Raw genomic sequence first — 21,794 nt, forward strand, 5'->3', positions numbered from 1 at the left:
TGTCTGTTGCTGTCACCCAGTACAGAGGGAAAAGAAAGTCTTTGGAGGCTGAGATAAAGATTATCCCCTTTACAGTCACATTCTGTTTGGTCGAGAGAGAGTACACCTTATAATATACTCAGAGAGAATTAAACGCTTCCACTTTTAATAGGATTTGAATTAAGTAGACCTCATGAGTAATATCATGTCACTCCCTACATTTTATGAAAAAAATATTTTTGAAATCCCCAGTACCACAGGTAGCTTTGTAATTTACAACTTGGCACTGCATCTCTTCATTTGTCAAGGCAAAACATGAAGTTTAACAAAAGTGTCCAACGCGCTGGACCAGAGTTAAATAGCTGTGACAGAGCAGCATTATTCCTAATGCCAATGTTGATACCTGGACGTTTCATTTAATGCAGCAATTCATAATTTTAACTGGTCCAACACACAACTACCTATCAGAATAACAATTTCCATCAGCTTCCACTGTATTTTGAGATGCTAATAATGCTAACATAGCATGCTAACATCCCTAAATGTCAGCATATTACCTAACATATTACCATATTATTAAATAGGCTACAGATTACACGGTAACGTGTTAACTTTTCTTTTTATCATCATTATTATCATAGTCGTTGTTATCTATCATTTATGTTTGTGCAACATGCTAGTGTTGTCATATAAAACATCCTCTTAAAATGCATGTTAACATGGTTACTGTAAGCATGTTAACATACTAACATCAGCATTCAGGCCCAAAGCACAGCTGAGACTAATGAAAGCTGAGCCAAGTGTGAAAATTATCACCACTAGAGGTGGCAAAGTTGTGTCTCCATTTTTCATCCGTTCATCAATTTCTTTTTCTGGTGTGTTATGAGGTTACCAGTCTTACTGACTTCTAGCATGGCTGTTTTTAGTTCTGTTAACACCGGCAGTATCGCACTGGGTCAAAATATAATAGTGCTACTTGAGCAGTTACGCATGGGGTTATATGGGCTTGCACCAGGTGTCAAAGCCAATCACCATTCTGTATGAAATACCCATAGCTAATCTCCAGGCTACTGCACTCATATTTCTGCCCACCTTGTGGTTGCGTCCATGCTTGTAGAGCAAAGAGATTATGGATTTAATGTGAGCTCTCTGAATGATGTTCAGGGCCTCTGGACTTTCCACCAAGATACAGTGGAGGACTTCCAGGATGCCTAAGAGGTCAGACAAGATATTTGTCATTATCAGAACATATTGAATATTAAATAGATTGCCTCTTAGATCTGAAAAAATGTGCTTGCCGTAATACCTGATGAAGATTCCAGTCTCTCCAGTTTGCTGACCAACCAGTCCAAGTTGCGGGAGAACTGGGTGCAGTTGTTTCTGTTCCCGCGAATCAGTGCAGCTGAACAAAGGGTTTAATGAAAATACAATGTTTAGTACAGACATGAGTAATATGGTTAAAGGTGTAACATTAGATCCAGGCACCTGACTTGTAGACGAGTGTATGTTGCAGACAGAATAGAAAAATAGTCCACCATTTTCTTGTGAACATAAAGTCGTTGTCTGACATCGTCAGTCCACAGGTAGATACATCTGTGAAATCACCTGACATTGACTATTTGAAGTCTGTTTGATAGAAAATACATGGGAAAGTTTATGAACCCACTTTGAAGTCAGGTGCTCTTTGCTCTCTAAAAGGTTAAAGTGTGTTCCTTTGTGCCCTGTCTGTGCCACCGTGGTGACATTAAGAAGTCTCCTTATTACTTTACTGTCTCATTTTTCACGATTAGGATTCAGGGACACTGGACTTATAATGCCCATGAAACAATTTAACAGCACTTTGTGCCAAAGGAATACTGATGGGTGTCTAATCTCTTTTAATTCACCCTTTAAGGAAAGCTATCATTCAATAGGAACACATGGGTAGAGCTACACCATGAGGCAATTAAGGGTAAGGATGCTCACAGTGAATTTCAAATTAAAAGTCAGAGACAGGGAGAAGGAACCTGAGGCTACACAGACTACAGACTTCAAATAATGATTACATTAGCATACACTATATTAAGTGAAATGGAAAGCAATGGCTATTAAAGTAGGAAAGACTGATCTTTTAGTAATAAATTTTAATAATACTGCCAACATTTTTAATGAAGAGAAACAGTTTTGAAAGGGTTTTCGCGTTGAATACTCGAACAACAGTCCCATTCTTTTAGCATCTGAAGATCTAATAGTGTTTTTTTTCTCTGAGATGGAACATTTTAAAGAAGCTCCAATCTGCAATTTATTACACAAACTTACACAATGCATTATAATGCATACAGGTAATTTAACTCCATCTCAAAATCTAGTTTTACAGTATCTCACAAAAGTGAGTACACGCCTCACATTTTTGTAAATATTTGATGACAACACTGAAGAAATGACACTTTTCTACAATGTAAAGTAGTGAGTGTACAGCTTGTATAACAGTGTAAATTTGCTGTCCCCTCAAAATAATACATCACACAGCCATTAATGTCTAAACCGCTGGCAACAAAAGGGTGCAACCCTTAGTAAAAATGTCCAAATTGGGCCCAATTAGCAATTTTCCCTCTCCTGTGTCACGTGACTCGTTAGTTTTAGAAGGTCTCAGGTGTGAATGGGGAGCAGGTGTGTTAAATTTGGTGTTATCGCTCTCACACTCGTCATACTGGTCACTGGAATTACAACATAGCACCTCATGGCAAAGAACTCTCTGAGTAATGAAAAAAAGAATTGTTCCTCTACATAAAGATGGCTCAGGCCAGGGGTTCGGCAAATAAGTCTGGCATCGGGGCAAATGTTTTTCAAGCCGTTACATGGTGGGCCAAAATATAGTCAAATTATTTCAAATCCTTAAATGCCTATGTGTAGCTCAGTTGGTAGGAGTGGGACTCCCGATGGGAGGGTTGGATGATTGATTCCAACATTCAGCGGATATTTTTTTTCCCTTGATAAACAAATTGATTATAAGGACACGTTTGCACATGCTCACAATAAACCATGTGCTGCAGTGTGATGCACATTCATAAACCTGCCGAAGCTTATTTTCATTTCCCTGAGGAAATTCAGGGGAATCCAATCACACGTTTACTGACGGCTTTTTCAGAGGGTGTGTCAAGCAACTCTTTTTAATGTTCTTCAGAAATCTTCAAAGTAAAAGCTCTCAAACTCCACATAAAGCATTGCTGCAAAGAATGTTCTCATGCTTTTATTTTGGGGGCACAATCACTTAAGAGGAAGTGATTAAATGACTGTAACTGTAGCTGTCATGACTGATCTATTACAGCTTCTTTATTTTTCTGCTATCAAAGCAATCTGGCCAAGGTCCACATATTATTGCTGGCTGGCCAGTTCTGGCCCGCGGACCGCCTATTGCCGACCACTGGCCTAGGCTATAAGAAGATTGCAAAGACCCTGAAACTGAGCTGCAGCACTGTGGCCAAGACAATATAGCGGTTCAACAGGACAGGTTCCACTCAGAACAAGCCTTTCCATGGTCGGCCAAAGAAGTTGAGTGCACATGTTCAAGAGTCATATCCAGAGGCTGTCTTTGGGAAATAGATGTATGTGTTGCCAGCATTGCTGCAGAGCTAGAAGGGGTGGGGGGTCAGCCTGTAAGTGGTCAGACCATACGCCGCACACTGCATCAAATTGGTCTGCATGGCTGTCGTCCCAGAAGGAAGCCTCTTCGAAGGATGATGCAGAAGAAAGTCCGCACACAGTTTGTTGAAGACAAGCAGACTAAGGACACGGATTACTGGACCCATGTCCTGTGGTCTGATGAAACCAAGGTAAACTTATTTGGTTCAGATGGTGTTAAGCGTGTGTGGCGGCAACCAGGTGAGGAATACAAAGACAAGTGTGTCTTGCCTACAGTCAAGTACGGTGGTGGGGGTGTCACGGTCTGGGGCTGCATGAGTGCTGCCGGCACTGGGGAGCTACAGTTCATTGAGGGAACTATGAACGCCAACATGTACTGTGTGTCTGTGACATACTGAAGCAGAGCATGATCCGCTCCCTTTGGAGACTGGGCCGCAGGGCAGAATTCCAGCATGATAACGACGCCAAACACACCTCCAAGACGACCACTGTCTTGCTAAAGAAGCTGAGGGTAAAGGTGATGGACTGGCCAAGCATGTCTCCAGACCTAAACCATATTGAGCATCTGTGGAGCATCCTCAAATGGACGGTGGAGGAGTGCACGGGTTAGACATTAATGGCTGTGTGATGTGTTATTTTGAGGGGACAGCAAGTTTACACTGTTATACAAGCTGTACACTCACTACTTTACATTGTTGCAAAGTGTCATTTCTTCAGTGTTGTCACATGAAAAGATATAATCAAATATTTACAAAATGTGAGGGGTGTACTCACTTTTGTGAGATACTGTATGTGACCTCCAGTGAATAACCTTTTCATCCAAGGTACTTTACAAGGTACAATTGATTGCTCAAACAACGGATTGCTTTGCATTTAAGGGGGGTAAGGTTTTACGAAGATCATGAGGCTTACTTATATTGCTTTACCTGTCCTCAGCTAGAAATTGTGACATTACCAGAAGCAGACAAAACAATTTAGTTCATATGACATGGAAATGTGTATAGAACACATAAGTAGGCAAGATAAATTATGATCACACAGTGAGTGTTGTTAAGAGACATCATACTGCATTATGAAGTGAACAAGTCTTACTTATTTCAACTCTTATTATGCTGTATTATACATTTTCTGGACTATCTACAATATAATATAGTTTGCGCTCATGGATGCTCCTGAAATGCTCCAAAATGACACATTGCATTTAATTTCATTGTGGATGTAAACAGGTTTATTTCTTAACTAGTTCAATTGAGCACTCATTTACCCATTTACAGTGGTTTAAAGACAGTCGCACCAAAACCAATGATTTACAAACCATGAATTTGATGTCCATGTCCTTGTCACCACCTGGACTAAACAATAACTATGTGTTTTCCTTTAAATAAACTGGTGGTTTTACTCTGGAAAGACGAGAAGAGGTCAGGACAAACTGCACGATTTATCATGCAAAACCTGCTTCACCAGACGGCCTTCACACCCTTGGGGGTGACCCCTCCGTAGGCAAGGCTGGAAAGTACTGAAAGGAGTGTATTTGTGTGTTTTTAGCGTGTGTGTGTAAATTCTGGGGAGGTGATGATGAATATAAGGGCAGTCAAGGTGAGCCGAGGGGAAGCTGTTGATGGGAAAGCTCCAATGACAGCAAAACAAACTACCCAAGAAAAAGTTGATAAAAATAAAACTTTTTCAGGGTCATAGTTTTAGCATTCATAACTCAATACAGGCCCCCGAGAGAACAGCATAATGCCAGCACCTGTGATGGCTGGCATTTTGTTAATGACGCTATCATTTCATCAAATATGCAGCTCAATGCTTTGTAATGTGCCCACACTGATCTCAGAGAAGGATGTGACCTAAATGGAAGGCAGGGCAGATTGTGAAAGACGATAACAAAAGACATTCTGTCTTTGCTTCAGATGTGGCATGGAGGAAAACAAGAGTATGGTGGAGGAGGTTTATAGACAGAAAGTAAGGGAGGAGGAGGAGGAGAAAACAGGCAAGATTAGAAGACCAGAGAGTGAAGTGTGTAGGAGAGGAAGAGGATTCAGTGAAGGCACAAGGGGAAGATTAATACTGCATGTCTAGCCAGGGTCAACAGCTGACAGCGCTGACACAAGATGTGGATATTTTATACGATCCATCACTGAGGCCTGCTTACCCAAGAGTTCATAGAGAAGGTTGAGAATGTCTTTCCATGCTGCGCCTGCTTCCTCCCCAGCCATCTCTCCAAAATGGGCAGCACTGTTGTACACGTTCATCCGGTCAATGCATTTGGACAGGAGGCTCAACATGCCCTAAGAAAAGACAGCATTATTGCCATGAATGACCTATGATTCAACTCATTACACAGAAAGTATATTCCTTTTTGTAAGAATTAGGGATGCCCTGATCCAATATCAATGATCAGGATTGGGGCAGATCAAAGCATTTAACTGATCGGTCTCTGTTTTCTTGAGAATGAACCTAAGCCCAATTCTGTGTTATGCTTTAGCTGTCCCACACGTGTCGTAAACGGAGACCAGCTGCTGCTCGCCGCTGCAGCTACTAAGTGGCGGGAGCTCTGGAGGAGAGAGCCAGGGCGGCCCCAAAGGTTTTGGACAAATAAACACCAACCGTTGCACCGGATTCTGCTCTACTATGGAGCCGTATACTAGCGGGAGGAGCACAGAGTTCATTTATTTTATTAAATGTACTTTTTGATTACAATTTTTGGGAGTAAAAAGTGATTCTATCTATCTATTCAAAACTTGTTGGAGAATTCCCGGTGGGCGAGTTGATGTGTGGCTGCCTTAGCAGTTTATTATACAAAAACAGGAGAGTGATCAGTACTTTAAAAGTGGTTTTCAATGTGTCAATTTTAATAAAAATCTGTTTATTTATATTTTTTCATTTAGGAGCACATGTGAATTTTGGGAAAAATGTTGGCGTAGAGCCCAGCAGAATACAATGAGTTCAATCAGGTAACTCAGGCAACGGCTGCACCAAAGCAACACACATTGGAGGATACTTTAAAAGAGAGAGAGATTTTAATGTACTTGAAGTGTTCTCTGTTCGACTGTATTTTCTAAGAAAAGTATTGGCTCGGGACTCGGAATCCGCAGATACTCAATATTAAATGACTTGGATCCAGATTAGGGGCAAAAAAAACGTGATCCGGACATCCCTAGTAAGAATATTTAAAAAAAAGAATTTCTGGGGCCGTATTACAGAAACTTCCTAACCGGCAGATCCTGTCCTAACTGCTTGGTAACCGTGGTAATAAGTGTTAGGAACTGATTTAGATAAAAGGCCATTACAGATTAACAGGTCCAAGTCAGTGTTCCTTTCCAAGCTTTAGATAGAAAAAGTATATTACAGAAGCATCTTAACGTAAAATCTTAAATAAATTCTCCTAACTTTAGGAGAACTGTTAAGCTGTCCTAACTTTACTTTTCCACCAGGTAGCGTTTGCTTGTTTCATCCACATGGCTGCTCCTTTATCGCTTTTACAAAATCAATAAAATGTCAACAGGCAGAACTTTAATTAATTGATTCTACTGATGTGTTTGATGACAAAACACTCGTTAGTAGAAAGGCTGTAGGCGATGTAACCCTAGATAATGTCTCATTATATAACATAATGTGAAGGCTTGATGTAACAAAAGTATCCAAATGCAAGTCTTTGATAGAAGGAGATCGTTAAATTCAAGAAATACATGAAAAACATGATGACGTTAGCCGGCAGCCTTATTATTATTGTTATTATTTTTACCTTCATTATAATCTAGAAGAGTACGGGTTCCTGCTGGGGTCAGTGAGTCAATTGCCTTTCTCTTTGTAGCCTATCACTTGTAAATGGACTGATTTTCTTTTTGACAGCATCAACGCTCTGCTGGCTGCCAGATAGCCTATACGGCGGTGACCGTGTCCGCTATTTTAGCCCACTCTCTATCTTTAATCTCCAAAAAATAAGCGTTACATGAACTTGGATTTCTTGACGGACGTTACCAACACCTCTAAGTCATCTGACTTGAAGTTCAATGATAGTTGTTTCTGCTCCATTTTCAGTTTATGTTTCACTTAAAAAACGACCAAAAAACAGCAATTAAAAGCCATTTAGCTCGACGAGATGAGCAAAGTGTCATCGGTTGCTAGGTAACAGACATAAAAGTTGATAATCGATGTCGGATTGAGTATTTAGGATTTTCTAACCTGAGATAAGACAAAGAAATAGGATAGGATAAGAAATAGGATTCCTAAAGTTAGTTAGGATTTACTTCTGTAATACCAAATTGGGAAAAATCCTATCTTAGACTCTTCCTATCTTAACTTATGACTTAAGATAGGAACTTCTGTAATATGGCCCCAGGTGATCAGATATAAAGATATACTGAGGCTGAGCTTGTTTGTTTTATAAAATCCAATGGGGTGAAGTAAATATTTTTTTTAGGTCACATGACTTATTAATTGCTTGTATTTTGAGAAAGTCGAAATACCGGTAAACTCAAATAACACACCCTGATGGAGGCAATGTAGGAAACAGTCATTGTAAGGGATAAGAGTTGTACAACACATGCACACGCACGCACGCACACAAACACACCAACGTCCCAATGAGTATGTTGTCAGGGCTAGTTAATCAGACGTTGAAGACCACATTGTCCCCTCTCACCTCCTCCTTGAAGAGGTCTTGACGTTTGATGAGTGAACGAAGAAGACACTGTTTCTCCTCGTGCTCTAGCTCTGAATCGGGCTGTTTGAAGTACTCGATCAGGTCGTTCAGCGTCTGCAGCACCTCTTCAACATACCCAGCCACTGCGGTGGTCTCACCCTCAGCAATTCTGTCCAAAGCCCTGTGAGGGTGGGGGGATTAATATTGTGTGAGGTTTTTGTCATGTTATGTAAGTGTGACAGAGAAGACAGAGAAAAGTGTTTGTTCACAACCCCGTTGTCATTACTTGATAAAGTTGGCGAAGAGGAACGTGGTGTTGCGGATGATACGAGCAGCACGAGACTCCTCATGCTGACAGCGCTGCAGGATAAGCCCATCATCCATGTGGCCTTCAGAATGCAGGCAGGCCTAGCCAGGACAGACACAGACAATAGGACTCAACACCAACAAATATATCAGGCAATGAAACAACAAGAGTAAATGTCCTCACGGCCAGTAAGACCTTTGAAAATAGATCTGTATATTAATTAAAATGTCACAAAATCTGGATGACAAAATGTGTACAACTTTTAACAGCTATTAGAGTTTATAAAATAGGCAGAAATACACAATCACAGCCTCATCTCAACACTGCTATCTAATTATTCTCAGATATAACTGCAAAGTTATAGCAGATACTCTGCGAGTTATTGCTCCAGAAGCAATAAGAAAGGCCATTTAAGTATGTACTGGGTAAGATGGGAGAGTCTCCTGCAGCTGGTAGATTTACACCACTATAGCTCAGTGAAACCTGACTCACTGTAATAATAAACAGCATAATCAGAAAGAGGGAGGAGGAGTCGGGACTAAGTGTAGACTGACCATCACCTCCAACATATCAGGTGCACTGGCATGCTACCAAAGCTGCAGGGACTGCCTGGCGCCAGCACGAGCTGGCGTTTGATGTCTCTGGAGGAATGCCAATCGATGAGCAGCATTCATGTGCCGCCCTCATACCCCCTGTCTCACCCAAAACTAACTGTCACCCTCCACATGACCCATTATCACATTTAAAATGGGTTGATCCACCATGTGTGCAGGTGGGTGTCAGGGTAGGAGGGGTCTGTCAAGAGTGTCCAGCGTAGACAATGATTTTAAGTAGAGTGGAAAATAAATATTTGCCTGGGCTGGGGTAGGTGTTTAAATGGCCATATAACCCACTGGTTTGATTGGGTGTTATTTGCTACTGTGCACATGGGCTTCGAGGTGTTGGAGACAAGCTATGGCAGGCATTCAGGATCTTACTATAAACACATAGGTAGGCATATGCCACATACCACATACATAGTTATTTTCATCAGTATTCAACAGGATGTAACAGTTTAATGATTGATTCATAATTATGCAACGTTAGCATTTCTCCAAAGGCAATATGTCCCAAAAACGAATTGTGACTTGTGGGGAAAAAAACTGAGTTTGAATGAAACCAGTTCCAATATTAATATCACAATATAGCGATTGTGTGCAAAATCAATGCTAAATAATGGAAATAATGTTTGACGAAAGCTGGATTATTTTGTCTGATTATTTTATTTCATGTAAACTCTTGTAGAGCAAGCTGGACTGTACATCAACTGACATGATGATATGATCATTTTGCTACAATACAACTACACTGAAAGTCAGTTAATGATAATCTTGAATTATAGCCCAACTCTTGTTTCTACTGTTGTTAATTCATACAGTTTGAAATTTTGACGGGACGGGAATATTTCAGTAAAATCTAAGTACTGAAGCACTTCATTATAAAGCAACGTCGTTAATGATTCAGTAAAATGTATATCCTAGAGTAAGTTTTATCCTATTTACCCTTCTTTTCAGGGGTCCCAGGCGAGACGATTTGGCATCAGGCGCCAGGTAAGACAGCCACAGTCCTGTTGCCATATGCATGATGAAGCAGACAGAGTCTCCGTACTTGATCTCTGGAACTCCCATGCCGTCAATGTCCCTCTTAGGGCCCATGTCGCTCTTTTCCTGTTGTGTCGACAGTGAGAGGAACATACCCACATTACCAAATATACACAGACAGAAAAACAACACACAAACACACACACTCACACACACAAACACACACACACGCACACATTGTAATATAGAACAAAAAAAAGATATATTATGATTAGGTTGTAATCATAGAGGCAGGTTGAGGAGAGTGCATTCATTGGCCTGCCAGGAGGTTACTGCTGGCCTCATTAACTCTGCTACATTTCTGGCTCAGCAGAGATGGAACGATGCAACTGATTGCGGTCGACAGCAAGTAGCAGGGAACATATTAATGCCAATGTTCAACATTGCAAAGCATTGACCTTTTTAGATACAGGAACCGTCTGGCACTGGGTTACGTGTACAATGGGTGTGAGAAAATTGGGCTAAGAAATATAGAGAACAGTACAGAACAGAACAGTGTTTCAATCTATATTTATTTTCTTAAAGACGCATGAATCCTCAGTAATCCCAAAAAGCCTGTGGGTCCTGCAGGAATACTAATTACTGAGGGCAATTACACTGTGTTGTAAGGAGAGGGATGGGTTGGAAAATTAAAGCCTCTCCTTAAAGTGGACAGCACTCGGGGGATTTCATTCTGTAACTATTGTAGATAAAAAAGACATCCACAGGGAGACAATGGTACTCTGAAGGTGACTCATGGCACTGTGCAGTCACCACAGGAAAAGTAGGTATTTGCGCAACAAACACTGAATTCAGGAAGTCAACTATAGATATTTTCACAAATTTGAGCTAAATTCATAGGTGAGGGAGGTACACATAAAAACATTAGCCTACTGTATTAGGACCTATGGTATCCAGTTCTACTTTCGATAAAAGATAGGTGTAGGTAGAGACTCTGTAACAGTCAAAAAAGGAAATAATTTTATTATTTAGCTTTAAAAAAGCCTAATAATCAAGGTTGTTGAATCACAATGGGAGAGCAAGATCTTACAATCATACTCACTACAGCATCATCACTAAAACTGAATTTCAAGTAAGCCATGTCTGCTCCTTTCTCTGGGTTGTTTTTGGCACCAACACTATTTTTGGAATACACGCTATTAAAACTGAAGAACTGAAGAGCCCTTGGCTTGATAGAGAGTTCAAAATAGAGTATGGGATAAAAAAGGTTGGGTAATTGAGGGAAAGAAATTAGCAAAGGCAAATGCAAGAATACAAATTAGGTCTCCAGAAAATATACTAATGCATAACAATGAATCTTAATATTTTATTGGTGATAGCATATTTCTCTTGACATCCTAATTGAAAACGGCTACATCCCACCCAGTTCCGATTAGGCCAGTGGACAACATGAATATTTGCTGCAACATTTACAGTGCCGTCTACTCAGCAGCTGAAAAAGGTCAATTTATTGTGGCGAGCCACGAGCTCATTAAGAGCTTACAGACCCGTCTCCGGAGCCTTTGATGAAATAGTCAGGGGAAGAGATTCTGAGTTCTATGTTAGTTAGTAAGTTAACTTAGAACAAGTATTTACATCAACACCGAGGTCAGCTTTCAGATGATGTAACTGCCTTGCTTAAGGGGCACATCAGAGCTAGTTGTAAAAAGAAAATAAATAAATGATGTTTATATAGGGAAAGTAAGCACTGACCTTGGATGGCCTGAAGCAGAAGGCAGTGGCTGTGGTGTCGGACTTCTCCCTGTCCTGCAGGATCAGGCCGCGGTCCTCAGTCAGTGCCAGGTAATGGCCAGTAGAGAGGTGGCGTAGTCGGAAGGCCTGACCCCAGCGAATGTGGCTACCGCTCCAGCTAAACACAGAGTACTTGTGTTACAAACATTGGATACAACACAGGACTGTCTGTGTTCTTCATTACCGGGAAGCTCAAGTGGCTGATTTTACCTTTATTTTGAAACTGACCGGTGACAAGTACACTGACAATAATACCAGACTTTTCTAGATAGATAGATGGACAGATATGTAGGTACTTTATTCATCCCAGAAGGGAAATTGCAGTGTTTTTGGTCTTGTTTTTTTAAATAGAGCTTTCTGGAAAATAAAGATAATATGCAATTATTTTTATTTTGGGGAGTTGAACTGTTACATAAACATATAAAAAAGGCTTTTTGTATGTTTACCAAAATTTAGGCATCATATTTTTTCATTATTATTATTATTTAATTCATACCCAGCAGTATCCTGGAAACTAATTAGTTAAATTTATGGCTACAAACACAGTTTCTCTAGCAATACAATTTCTACATTTCAGCTAGCTGATCAGACCGCTGTCCATGCTAAGTTATCTACACCTGTTGAACTTCTAAAATCATGACTGCTGACATTATGAAAAAGTGAGAAAAGACAGGACTGATATATATTTATTTACATATTCAACCAATTAACATATTATCAAAATGTTTGTAAACACCAATCTGCCACTGGAATGAGATTGTCAACTAAAAATAGTTTAATATTCTTACTGTTAGTGTAGCTTAACTTTCTCTTTATTGATGATACAGTGTGGGAAAAACCTGTTCCAAATTCCTCCCTAAGCACAGAAGCAGAACATGTGCCTTAATAAATGCACCTGCGCCATTTCAAAGTGTACAGACTCTGACAGTCAGTCCCAGGGAGAGCTGGCAGATGATGTGACTGGAGGGAAATTGCGTGGGTGGCCAGTTGAAGAAAGAAAAGAGAAGAAGAAGGAGGTTGATAGACAGAAAGAGAACAAGATTGAAAGGGATGGTAAACTCAACTGTAGCTTCTGAAGAACTTTGACTAATTGGTAGTGACAGTTCAGAACAGGAGGGGAAGTTTATATATAACCTACAGTATAGCAGCGGTGACGTTTGTTCATAAAACACCAATTCTATTTATTCTTCATGAAGAGATTCCACTCAAATAAGACAACTCTTGTATGTATTTCTGACATCATTGTGAGGGTTTTATGTTATTTACTTAATTGAGTTAATTTTATTCACTGGGTGTGTGTATTTGGTTGTGATCTCACCTGATCCTGAGAGGCTCCAGTCTCCAAAGTGAGCGGGCCTTTGATGCTCCCTTACCCGCCTCATAGTTGACTATCCTGAGAGTAAAAAGACACAAGTGGGGGTGTCTATTATTTCTTCAAGTCACAGTGGAAATAAAATAAGATGAAAAGTTTCCGCAACTGCTACAGTTCTGAGACATGGAATACCTGCAATGTTAATAAAGTCTCACTGCTTCAACATTTGGTTAGACATTCTTCCATGCATGACATAGTATCTTCCTAAAACAATGGATATATGTATATATGCATGTTCATAGATAACTGAAATTCTACAAGTAAAATGGTAGAAGTTCACTGATATTTAAGTGCTTTTGGTTGAAGGATGACCTGTCTGCTTACTATTGAACCCAGAAAAATAATCACCTAAAACTGAGTGGACACTAAAAGGATCTTTATTCTCAATTCACACACAAAACACAGAAAGTGGAATGTAAAAAACATTTAACAAGAGGGAAGGACAGAAAAGAGTTTTCAACTTTTATGGACTTTTGGAGCTGCATAATGGCACTATTTCTTCTTTTCATTCTGTTACATACATTCACACACAGGATCAACAGTCCTTAAGAAACCCAGCCTGGGACTGCCAGTGGTTTGTTTGGTTTTATTACTATGGGATCAAGAGTAATCAGCATCCCTGTGCTTTAGTAGCATTAGCATTTGTTCTAGTGGAGGCCAACAGTGGGGCAATGACATCAATCTTATCTTTTTAAGTCTTGCTGGCAAACTGCACTAGCCCTCAGTACCTATTACAGAAAAGTGTTTTAGAGTTGGTTAACAGTTGTTCATCAAAAACTACTTTCTCAGTTGTTAATTTTTAATATTTTAAATACTGACTCACTGATCACAAGGACACATGGACATAAACTAAATTTAGTTGAATGATCTTAAAATCTACTAACCTCTGCTCCTCTGTACTCTTGTCTGCTCCAGGGATGGTCAAGCTCTCATCATGCCCATGACAAAGACGCATCACATGTCCACCAATCAAAAACCCTAATAATAGCAAAAACCACATTGTGTTACAAGATACTCAACAAAAGACAAACATCTTTGAATATGAAGAAAATTCTCTATCTTTATTATGGTTTTATGTATGGTTGGTTATTTTTTTAGATACCAACCATACAGTGAAAAAGATGACACGGAAACAGCTTTAATTTAATTTAGAGGGTTTTTCCTTATTGCTTACAGGCTTAACAGATTGTAAGACACACAAGAACTATATTATTTGTATTTGAAAACAATTTAAAAAACGTATTTGACTGTCTTCGGGATGAGAGACTGTTATTATTGTAATTGCTGCTTTTGTTACTGGGCTCATGAACTTGCCTACAGCCATGTTGCCTGAAGAGCAGGTAGGCTGGATGTTCCACAGGGTCTGCATGAAGGAGGCATCAACCTGGATGTTGCCATTGGAGATAGAGAGGTGCTGCAAGAGAGAAGCGGGTTACAAATCACTTTAGACAGAAGGGTGGAGGCTGCCAGTGAAGTAGTCGTGTTAGCAAGAGGGGTACTGTAGATAAAGACTGAGATTTAGCAATACTGCACAGAGGAGGGAGGTGTCCCAGTGTTGGGATTGAAAAGAGATTAAAACAACTTTGTGTCTCTCCTCTGGAGCTGCCAAACAGCGTCTGGGCTAAATAGCACTGCTGTATTAGTGTTTTTCTATGAAGCAATGTCCCGATAATACTTAACTATAATTCCTTCCAGCAGAAACACTTGGAACGGCTCCCATATCCCTACAGGGAGGATTGAGAGGCGAGTGTAAGCTCAAAATGATCCTAGCCTTCAGCTACATACTTGCAAAATGTGATGTGTTAATTGGCACACATGTGTAAATGTGGTACATATTGTTCCAACTCACTGAATTCCCCCGAAAACTATGTACCTTTATTGTTGGGCCAAATATAACCACACATTTAGTGATTTTATAAGTGTATCTAGGTGTTTCAAAAATGTACAGTATACTGTGTATTTCAGTGCAACCTTTCCTACGTGCAGACAGACCATATGTATTGATGGAGGTCTGTGGATAAAAATATTGCAAACCAGTGTGTAGATTATGATTGTATGAAGTCAAACTCTTCGAGCACTAGCTCTCCCTAATATGATTCTATTTTATTGTCCTGACATGTGGGCACCAGGCCTGAATACCAAATGCAGAGCAAAGGGAAACTACTGACACAATTCAGCCTAGCTGGACACAAAGCAACAAACGTCTACATCCTTAAAAGGCTGCATCATAACCTCTATGATTGTCCACAGTAATGGAGCACTGATTGCTTTTGCCTGAATTTCTGATGTGTCCCATTCTTCAAAAGCTGACTTTCTGTCGTGTCAAACCAGGTGAAGCTTTCCCATCGGAGGAGATGAAAGTATGGCTCTTTGCCAGTTTTGCTTTAATTGCACGTTTCCCTCCCTGAAGGGTCGGAGCAGCCACTAGAAGCCAGAGCTGCTCACTCTCCTATTCGTGGCACGTCGCTGTCCCTCCCTTTTTCCATTTCTCTCTGCCTCTTTCTCTCCCTCTCGCTCTCCCTCTTGAAGTCTCCCTCTCCTCTCTCTTTACCTAGTAAGTTAATTGAGGTCGGGTACATAGCTCCGCATAAGGGAGACAGCATTAACATGAAGCTCATCAGGCAGATGGATGCCTTCCCTAAAAATAATTTTTAAAAAGAAACTGCACAGGGGGGCTATACAAGTAATCAGATTTCCATTACAGATAGCAGTGTAAAGTTTTAAAGGTTTCCCCTTGAATTGCCTTGTCACTCTGAAGTTGGCTGGAGTGAGACGGGTATCAGAGCTATCCGACGGCTATGAAACTTTACAAAGTGCCTTTCTTGTGACTGAACCAAAGCAGATAACTCCAGCTACATGGGGTGTATAATCTCCAAAATTTGGCGCACTGACTGCCTCTGAACTCTTGCAAGTTTAGAGGCAGACAATTCTGTTCCCCCAAAACAACAACAGAGAAAATCGGAATAAAGTGAGATCTGACAAGCAAACAGACAAAGGAAAATGAGAGATGATACAGTGTGTATCAGAAATAAACGATGATGTATCCAATGTAGCCAGACTGCCTGAAAAATTGTAAATATTCATGAGAGAAAAACCTCTTATCTGGAAATGAGAAACTGAGTGGAGGCCTGCTGATGTAATGAGAATAGTATGAGCTGCAATTAACTCACCATCTTAAAAAATGCATCATCTTTCCAGTGTGTGATGGTGAGTTTAAGATGATTCCCTACTACAACTATAACGCTGACTTCTACTTTTTAAAGCAGAGCTACCATAGCAGTACTTTGGTTAATGAAAATGCTAACTGACCAAAATGTCTAATCATTTGATTTGTTTTCAACAACCTGGTAAATCATGGAATAGCAAGCTACAGAGGAAACATTGTAGTATGTGCAGTGCAGTTTGTGCCTACATTTGTATGCATATAATAATAATATAATTATATATATTTTTATATATAAGTATTCAAATGAAATGTAATAATTAACAATAAACAGCATTCATTCTTCTGAATTATTCATAAGGCTTCATTGCTTTATGTGTGTATTTTAGATATTTTTGGATATTTATGTTATTTATATATGTAATAATTACCGATTCCACATGTGATTTTTCATCTTATAACCTCTGATTGCTTTAGCTTAGCTTCATGATTAAAAGTGCCGTTTTACTCCTCTCCTACTAATGGTGGTATATTTGTTGACCTGGATATCAGCTGCTGCAACAATTGCAGATGTGAATAAAGTTTTATTTTACTGAATTCTCGCAAAATGCTAGCAAATTATAGCAAAATACATCTATCCAAAAATGTGCTAAACTACTGCTTGTTTTCCAGTGACACCATCAAAAATGATTTTTTTTAACCTTCCACCATCTCAGTTTCTTCTCAGTTACAGGTCAGTCTGAAATTATTTATTGTGGAGAGGCGATACTGGACTTGACCTACCAGGTATCTCTCTGTCGACACACTGACAAGAATCATGTCGTCTCCGATGCGGACTTTCTCTCCCTCAGATCTCTGCTTGGATGCAGGGTGTATGGTCCACCAGCAGGCCTCTCCTAGTGACGCAAATACACAAAAACATTATTAATATATTGGTAATTAAATAGAATACATGCAATCATTTGGGCAGGTTTATTGTCCAACACAGTCATGCACAGATGGGTGACAAAGCAAAGACCACCATAAAAAGTGTGTTAGAAAGGTGTTGGGCCAACAAGTGCCGCTAGAACAGCTTCAATGCACCTTGGCAGTAATTCTCTAGAAGTCTCTAGAACTCTCCTGGGATGGATGGATATAATTTTTCCAAAAGATATTCCCTCATCTGTGTTTTGACAATGGTGGTGGAGAGCACTGTCTAACACTTCGGTCCAAAATCTCCCAGAGATTCCATTCCATAGCATATGATTCACATCATCTTTATACTCATACCCGTCAGTGACCCCTCGTGCCCTATGGATGGGGGCATTGTCATCCTGGAAGGGACCACTGCTATCAGGATAGTTTCATCATAGGATAAAAGGTGATCACTCAGAACAATCTTGTATTGATTTGCAGTGACTGTTCACTCTAAGGGGACAAGTGGAACCAAACCATGCCAACAAAATGCCCACCACAGCATTACAGAGCCACCGGATCCTGTCTCTGTAGGGGTCAAGCATTCAGGCCTGCACCGTTCTCTTGGTGTACATGCACTCGCCCACTTGTCAAGAATATGGTGAAGGATGACTCATTTGACCATATCAATTTCTTCCCCATCTCTGTACACCAGTGCCTATGGAATTTGCACCATTGAACTCTCAAATGTACAGTTAACTTTGTAGTGAAGGGTTTATGCACTGCAACCCTACTATAATATCCCTCTCTCTATAATTGAGGAATGGACTGTTCTTGTTGGCACAGACATTCTCAGTTTTTCCATACATATCACACTAATGCATAAGCATCATGGTCTTCTAATCTACGCTGTGAACCACAATGTCTGACTCCATTTACTAATGTATTCCCCATAGATCTAAATTCAGATGTCACTTTAGTCACTGTCCCTATTGAAACACTAGCCAGCTGAGCAGTCTTTGTGAATCAAGGCCATCGGTACCCCCAACAATTAACCCTCTTTCAAAGTCATCATTCGTCTTGCCATCTTGATAAAAATCAGAATTATCTGGGCCTGCTCAGCCTTTTTTTCATGCCACAGAAAATAAATGGATGTTAATTGCTTAACTCTACCATGCAGTGCACCTGTGTTCTGCCTTCATTATGTTTCTCCACTGATTTATTCAGGTTTTTCCATTAACATTCCAACCTAATTGTTTATGTATATGGCTTTTAAGATAATCTTGACTCCTCACTGTTGTTAAATCGACTGTCTACACTGGTTAGCAACAAACATAAAAATAACCATCATGTGTGGAAGACTAAAGGAGCAGTTCAAGTATTGTTTCCACTTGAAAATGGCCTTAAGCATTCCTGTAGTTCAAATGTCAAATGCAGCAAAAAACAGTTACAGAATTTCTCCCATGGGTATTGATTCCATCCCAGGGGAAGGCAACCTGAAATGGCTACTCAACAGGACTAAATTCAATTAAAAGCAGTAAAAAGCCAAGTTTAAAGTGCCAGTTAGTCTTACTGTACCTATTGAATCTTCTTGTAGCCCGACATCAAATGACAGCTTGTCTGTCAGAGACCTTGATGTCTTCAAACAGGTCAGGTACTGGCAAGTGAAAAATTAATTAGTGTAGGTCAAAGGAAACAGTAAGACATGCCAAGAGTGGAAATTGGCTCTTGTTCAATTTTCTAATAAAAATATGACTGAAAAAAAAGAAATAATAATAATATAAAAGTATTCGGCCCCCTTGAACTTTTCGACCTTTTGCCACATTTCAGGCTTCAAACATAAAGATATAAAACTGTAATTTTTTGTGAAGAACCAACAACAAGTGGGACACAATTATGAAGTGGAACGAAATTTATTGGATATTTCAAACTTTTTTAACAAATAAAAAACTGAAAAATTGGGCGTGCAAAATTATTCAGCCCCCTTAAGTTAATACTTTGTAGCGCCCCCTTTTGCTGCAATTACAGCTGTAAGTCGCTTGGGGTACGTCTCTATCAGTTTTGCACATCGAGAGACTGAAATTTTTGCCCATTCCTCCTTGCAAAACAGCTTGATCTCAGTGAGGTTGGATGGAGAGCATTTGTGAACAGCAGTTTTCAGTTCTTTCCACAGATTCTCGATTGGATTCAGGTCTGGACTTTGACTTGGCCATTCTAACACCTGGATATGTTTATTTGTGAACCATTCCAGTGTAGATTTTGCTTTATGTTTTGGATCATCGTCTTGTTGGAAGACAAATCTCCGTCCCAGTCTCAGGTCTTTTGCAGACTCCATCAGGTTTTCTTCCAGAATGGTCCTGTATTTCCATCCATCCATCTTCCCAACAATTTTAACCATCTTCCCTGTCTCTGCTGAAGAAAAGCAGGCCCAAACCATGATGCTGCCACCACCATGTTTGACAGTGGGGATGGTGTGTTCAGGGTGATGAGCTGTGTTGCTTTTACGCCAAACATAACGTTTTGCATTGTTGCCAAAAAGTTCGCTTTTGGTTTCATCTGACCAGAGCACCTTCTTCCACATGTTTGGTGTGTCTCCCAGGTGGCTTGTGGCAAACTTTAAACGAGATTTTTTATGGATATCTTTAAGAAATGGCTTTCTTCTTGCCACTCTTCCATAAAGGCCAGATTTGTGCAGTATACGACTGATTGTTGTCCTATGGACAGAGTCTCCCACCTCAGCTGTAGATCTCTGCAGTTCATCCAGAGTGATCATGGGCCTCTTGGCTGCATCTCTGATCAGTCTTCTCCTTGTATGAGCTGAAAGTTTAGAGGGACGGCCGGGTCTTCGTAGATTTGCAGTGGTCCGATACTCCTTCCATTTCAATATTATAGCTTGCACAGTGCTCCTTGGGATGTTTAAAGCTTGGGAAATCTTTTTGTATCCAAATCCGGCTTTAAACTTCTCCACAACAGTATCTCGGACCTGCCTGGTGTGTTCCTTGTTCTTCATGATGCTCTCTGCGCTTTAAACGGACCTCTGAGACTATCACAGAGCAGGCGCATTTATACGGAGACTTGATTTCACACAGGTGGATTCTATTTATCATCATTAATCATTTAGGTCAACATTGGATCATTCCGAGATCCTCACTGAACTTCTGGAGAGAGTTTTCTGCACTGAAAGTAAAGGGGCTGAATAATTTTGCACGCCCAATTTTTCAGTTTTTTATTTGTTAAAAAGGTTTGAAATATCCAATAAATTTCGTTCCACTTCATAATTGTGTCCCACTTATTGTTGAATCTTCACAAAAAATTACAGTTTTATATCTTTATGTTTGAAGCCTGAAATGTGGCAAAAGGTCGAAAAGTTCAAGGGGGCCGAATACTTTCGCAAGGCACTGTGTATGTGTATATATATATATATATATATATATATATATATATATATATATATATATATATATATACACACACACACACACACACACACACACACACAGGTGCTGGTCATATAATTAGAATATCCTCAAAAAGTTGATTTATTTCAGTAATTCCATTAAAAAAGTGAAACTTGTATAATTAATACATTCATTCCACACAGACTGATATATTTCAAGTGTTCATTCCTTTTAATTTTGATGATTATAAATCCCAAAATCAGTATCTCAGAAAATTTGAATAATGTGAAAAGGTTCAATATTGAAGACACCTGGTGCCACACTGTAGTCAGCTAATTAACTCAAAACACCTGCAAAGGCCTTTAAATGGTCTCTCAGTCTAGTTCTGTAGGCTACACAATCATGGGTAAGACTGCTGACTTGACAGCTGTCCAAAAGACGACCATTGACACCTTGCACAAGGAGGGTAAGATACAAAAGGTCATTGCTAAAGAGGCTGGCTGTTCACAGAGCTCTGTGTCCAAGCACATTAATAGAGAGGCAAAGGGAAGGAAAAGATGTGGTAGAAAGAAGTGTCCAAGCAATAGGGATAACCGCACCCTGGAGAGGATTGTGAAACAAAACCCATTCAAAAATGTGGGGGAGATTCACAAAGAGTGGACTGCAGCTGGAGTCAGTGCTTCAAGAACCACCACGCACAGACGTATGCAAGACATGGGTTTCAGCTGTCGCATTCCTTGTGTCAAGCCACTCTTGAACAAGATACAGCGGCAGAAGCGTCTCGCCTGGGCTAAAGACACAAAAAGGACTGGACTGCTGCTGAGTGGTCCAAAGTTATGTTCTCTGATGAAAGTAAATTTTGCAATTCCTTTGGAAATCAAGGTCCCAGAGTCTGGAGGAAGAGAGGAGAGGCACAGAATCCACGTTACTTGCAGTCCAGTGTAAAGTTTCCACAGTCTTTGGGGTGCCATGTCATCTGCTGGTGTTGGTCCACTGTGTTTTCTGAGGTCCAAGGTCAACGCAGCCGTCTACCAGGAAGTT

At 40.1% G+C, this 21,794-nt stretch overlaps 1 protein-coding gene across 1 annotated transcript in view; it reads right to left on the reverse strand.

The window, feature by feature from the left end:
• The window catches only part of ryr3 (ryanodine receptor 3), a 139,843-nt gene that overhangs the window by 80,275 nt on the left and 37,774 nt on the right, over positions 1-21,794 (reverse strand). The window contains exons 5-16 of the mRNA XM_038726240.1: positions 18,934-19,012; positions 17,245-17,357; positions 14,613-14,712; positions 14,183-14,276; positions 13,245-13,319; positions 11,888-12,044; positions 10,097-10,261; positions 8,535-8,656; positions 8,249-8,429; positions 5,756-5,891; positions 1,286-1,381; positions 1,072-1,190 (exon numbers count right to left, since the gene is read on the reverse strand). Coding sequence (XP_038582168.1) covers positions 1,072-1,190; positions 1,286-1,381; positions 5,756-5,891; positions 8,249-8,429; positions 8,535-8,656; positions 10,097-10,261; positions 11,888-12,044; positions 13,245-13,319; positions 14,183-14,276; positions 14,613-14,712; positions 17,245-17,357; positions 18,934-19,012 — 1,437 coding nt within the window. The remainder of the gene's footprint in view (positions 1-1,071; positions 1,191-1,285; positions 1,382-5,755; positions 5,892-8,248; positions 8,430-8,534; positions 8,657-10,096; positions 10,262-11,887; positions 12,045-13,244; positions 13,320-14,182; positions 14,277-14,612; positions 14,713-17,244; positions 17,358-18,933; positions 19,013-21,794) is intronic.

Source organism: Micropterus salmoides, unplaced genomic scaffold (assembly GCF_014851395.1).
Source record: "Micropterus salmoides isolate LMB-PRFRI ecotype aquatic unplaced genomic scaffold, ASM1485139v1 Ms_hic_scaffold_18, whole genome shotgun sequence".
NCBI classification, from domain to species: domain Eukaryota; kingdom Metazoa; phylum Chordata; class Actinopteri; order Centrarchiformes; family Centrarchidae; genus Micropterus; species Micropterus salmoides.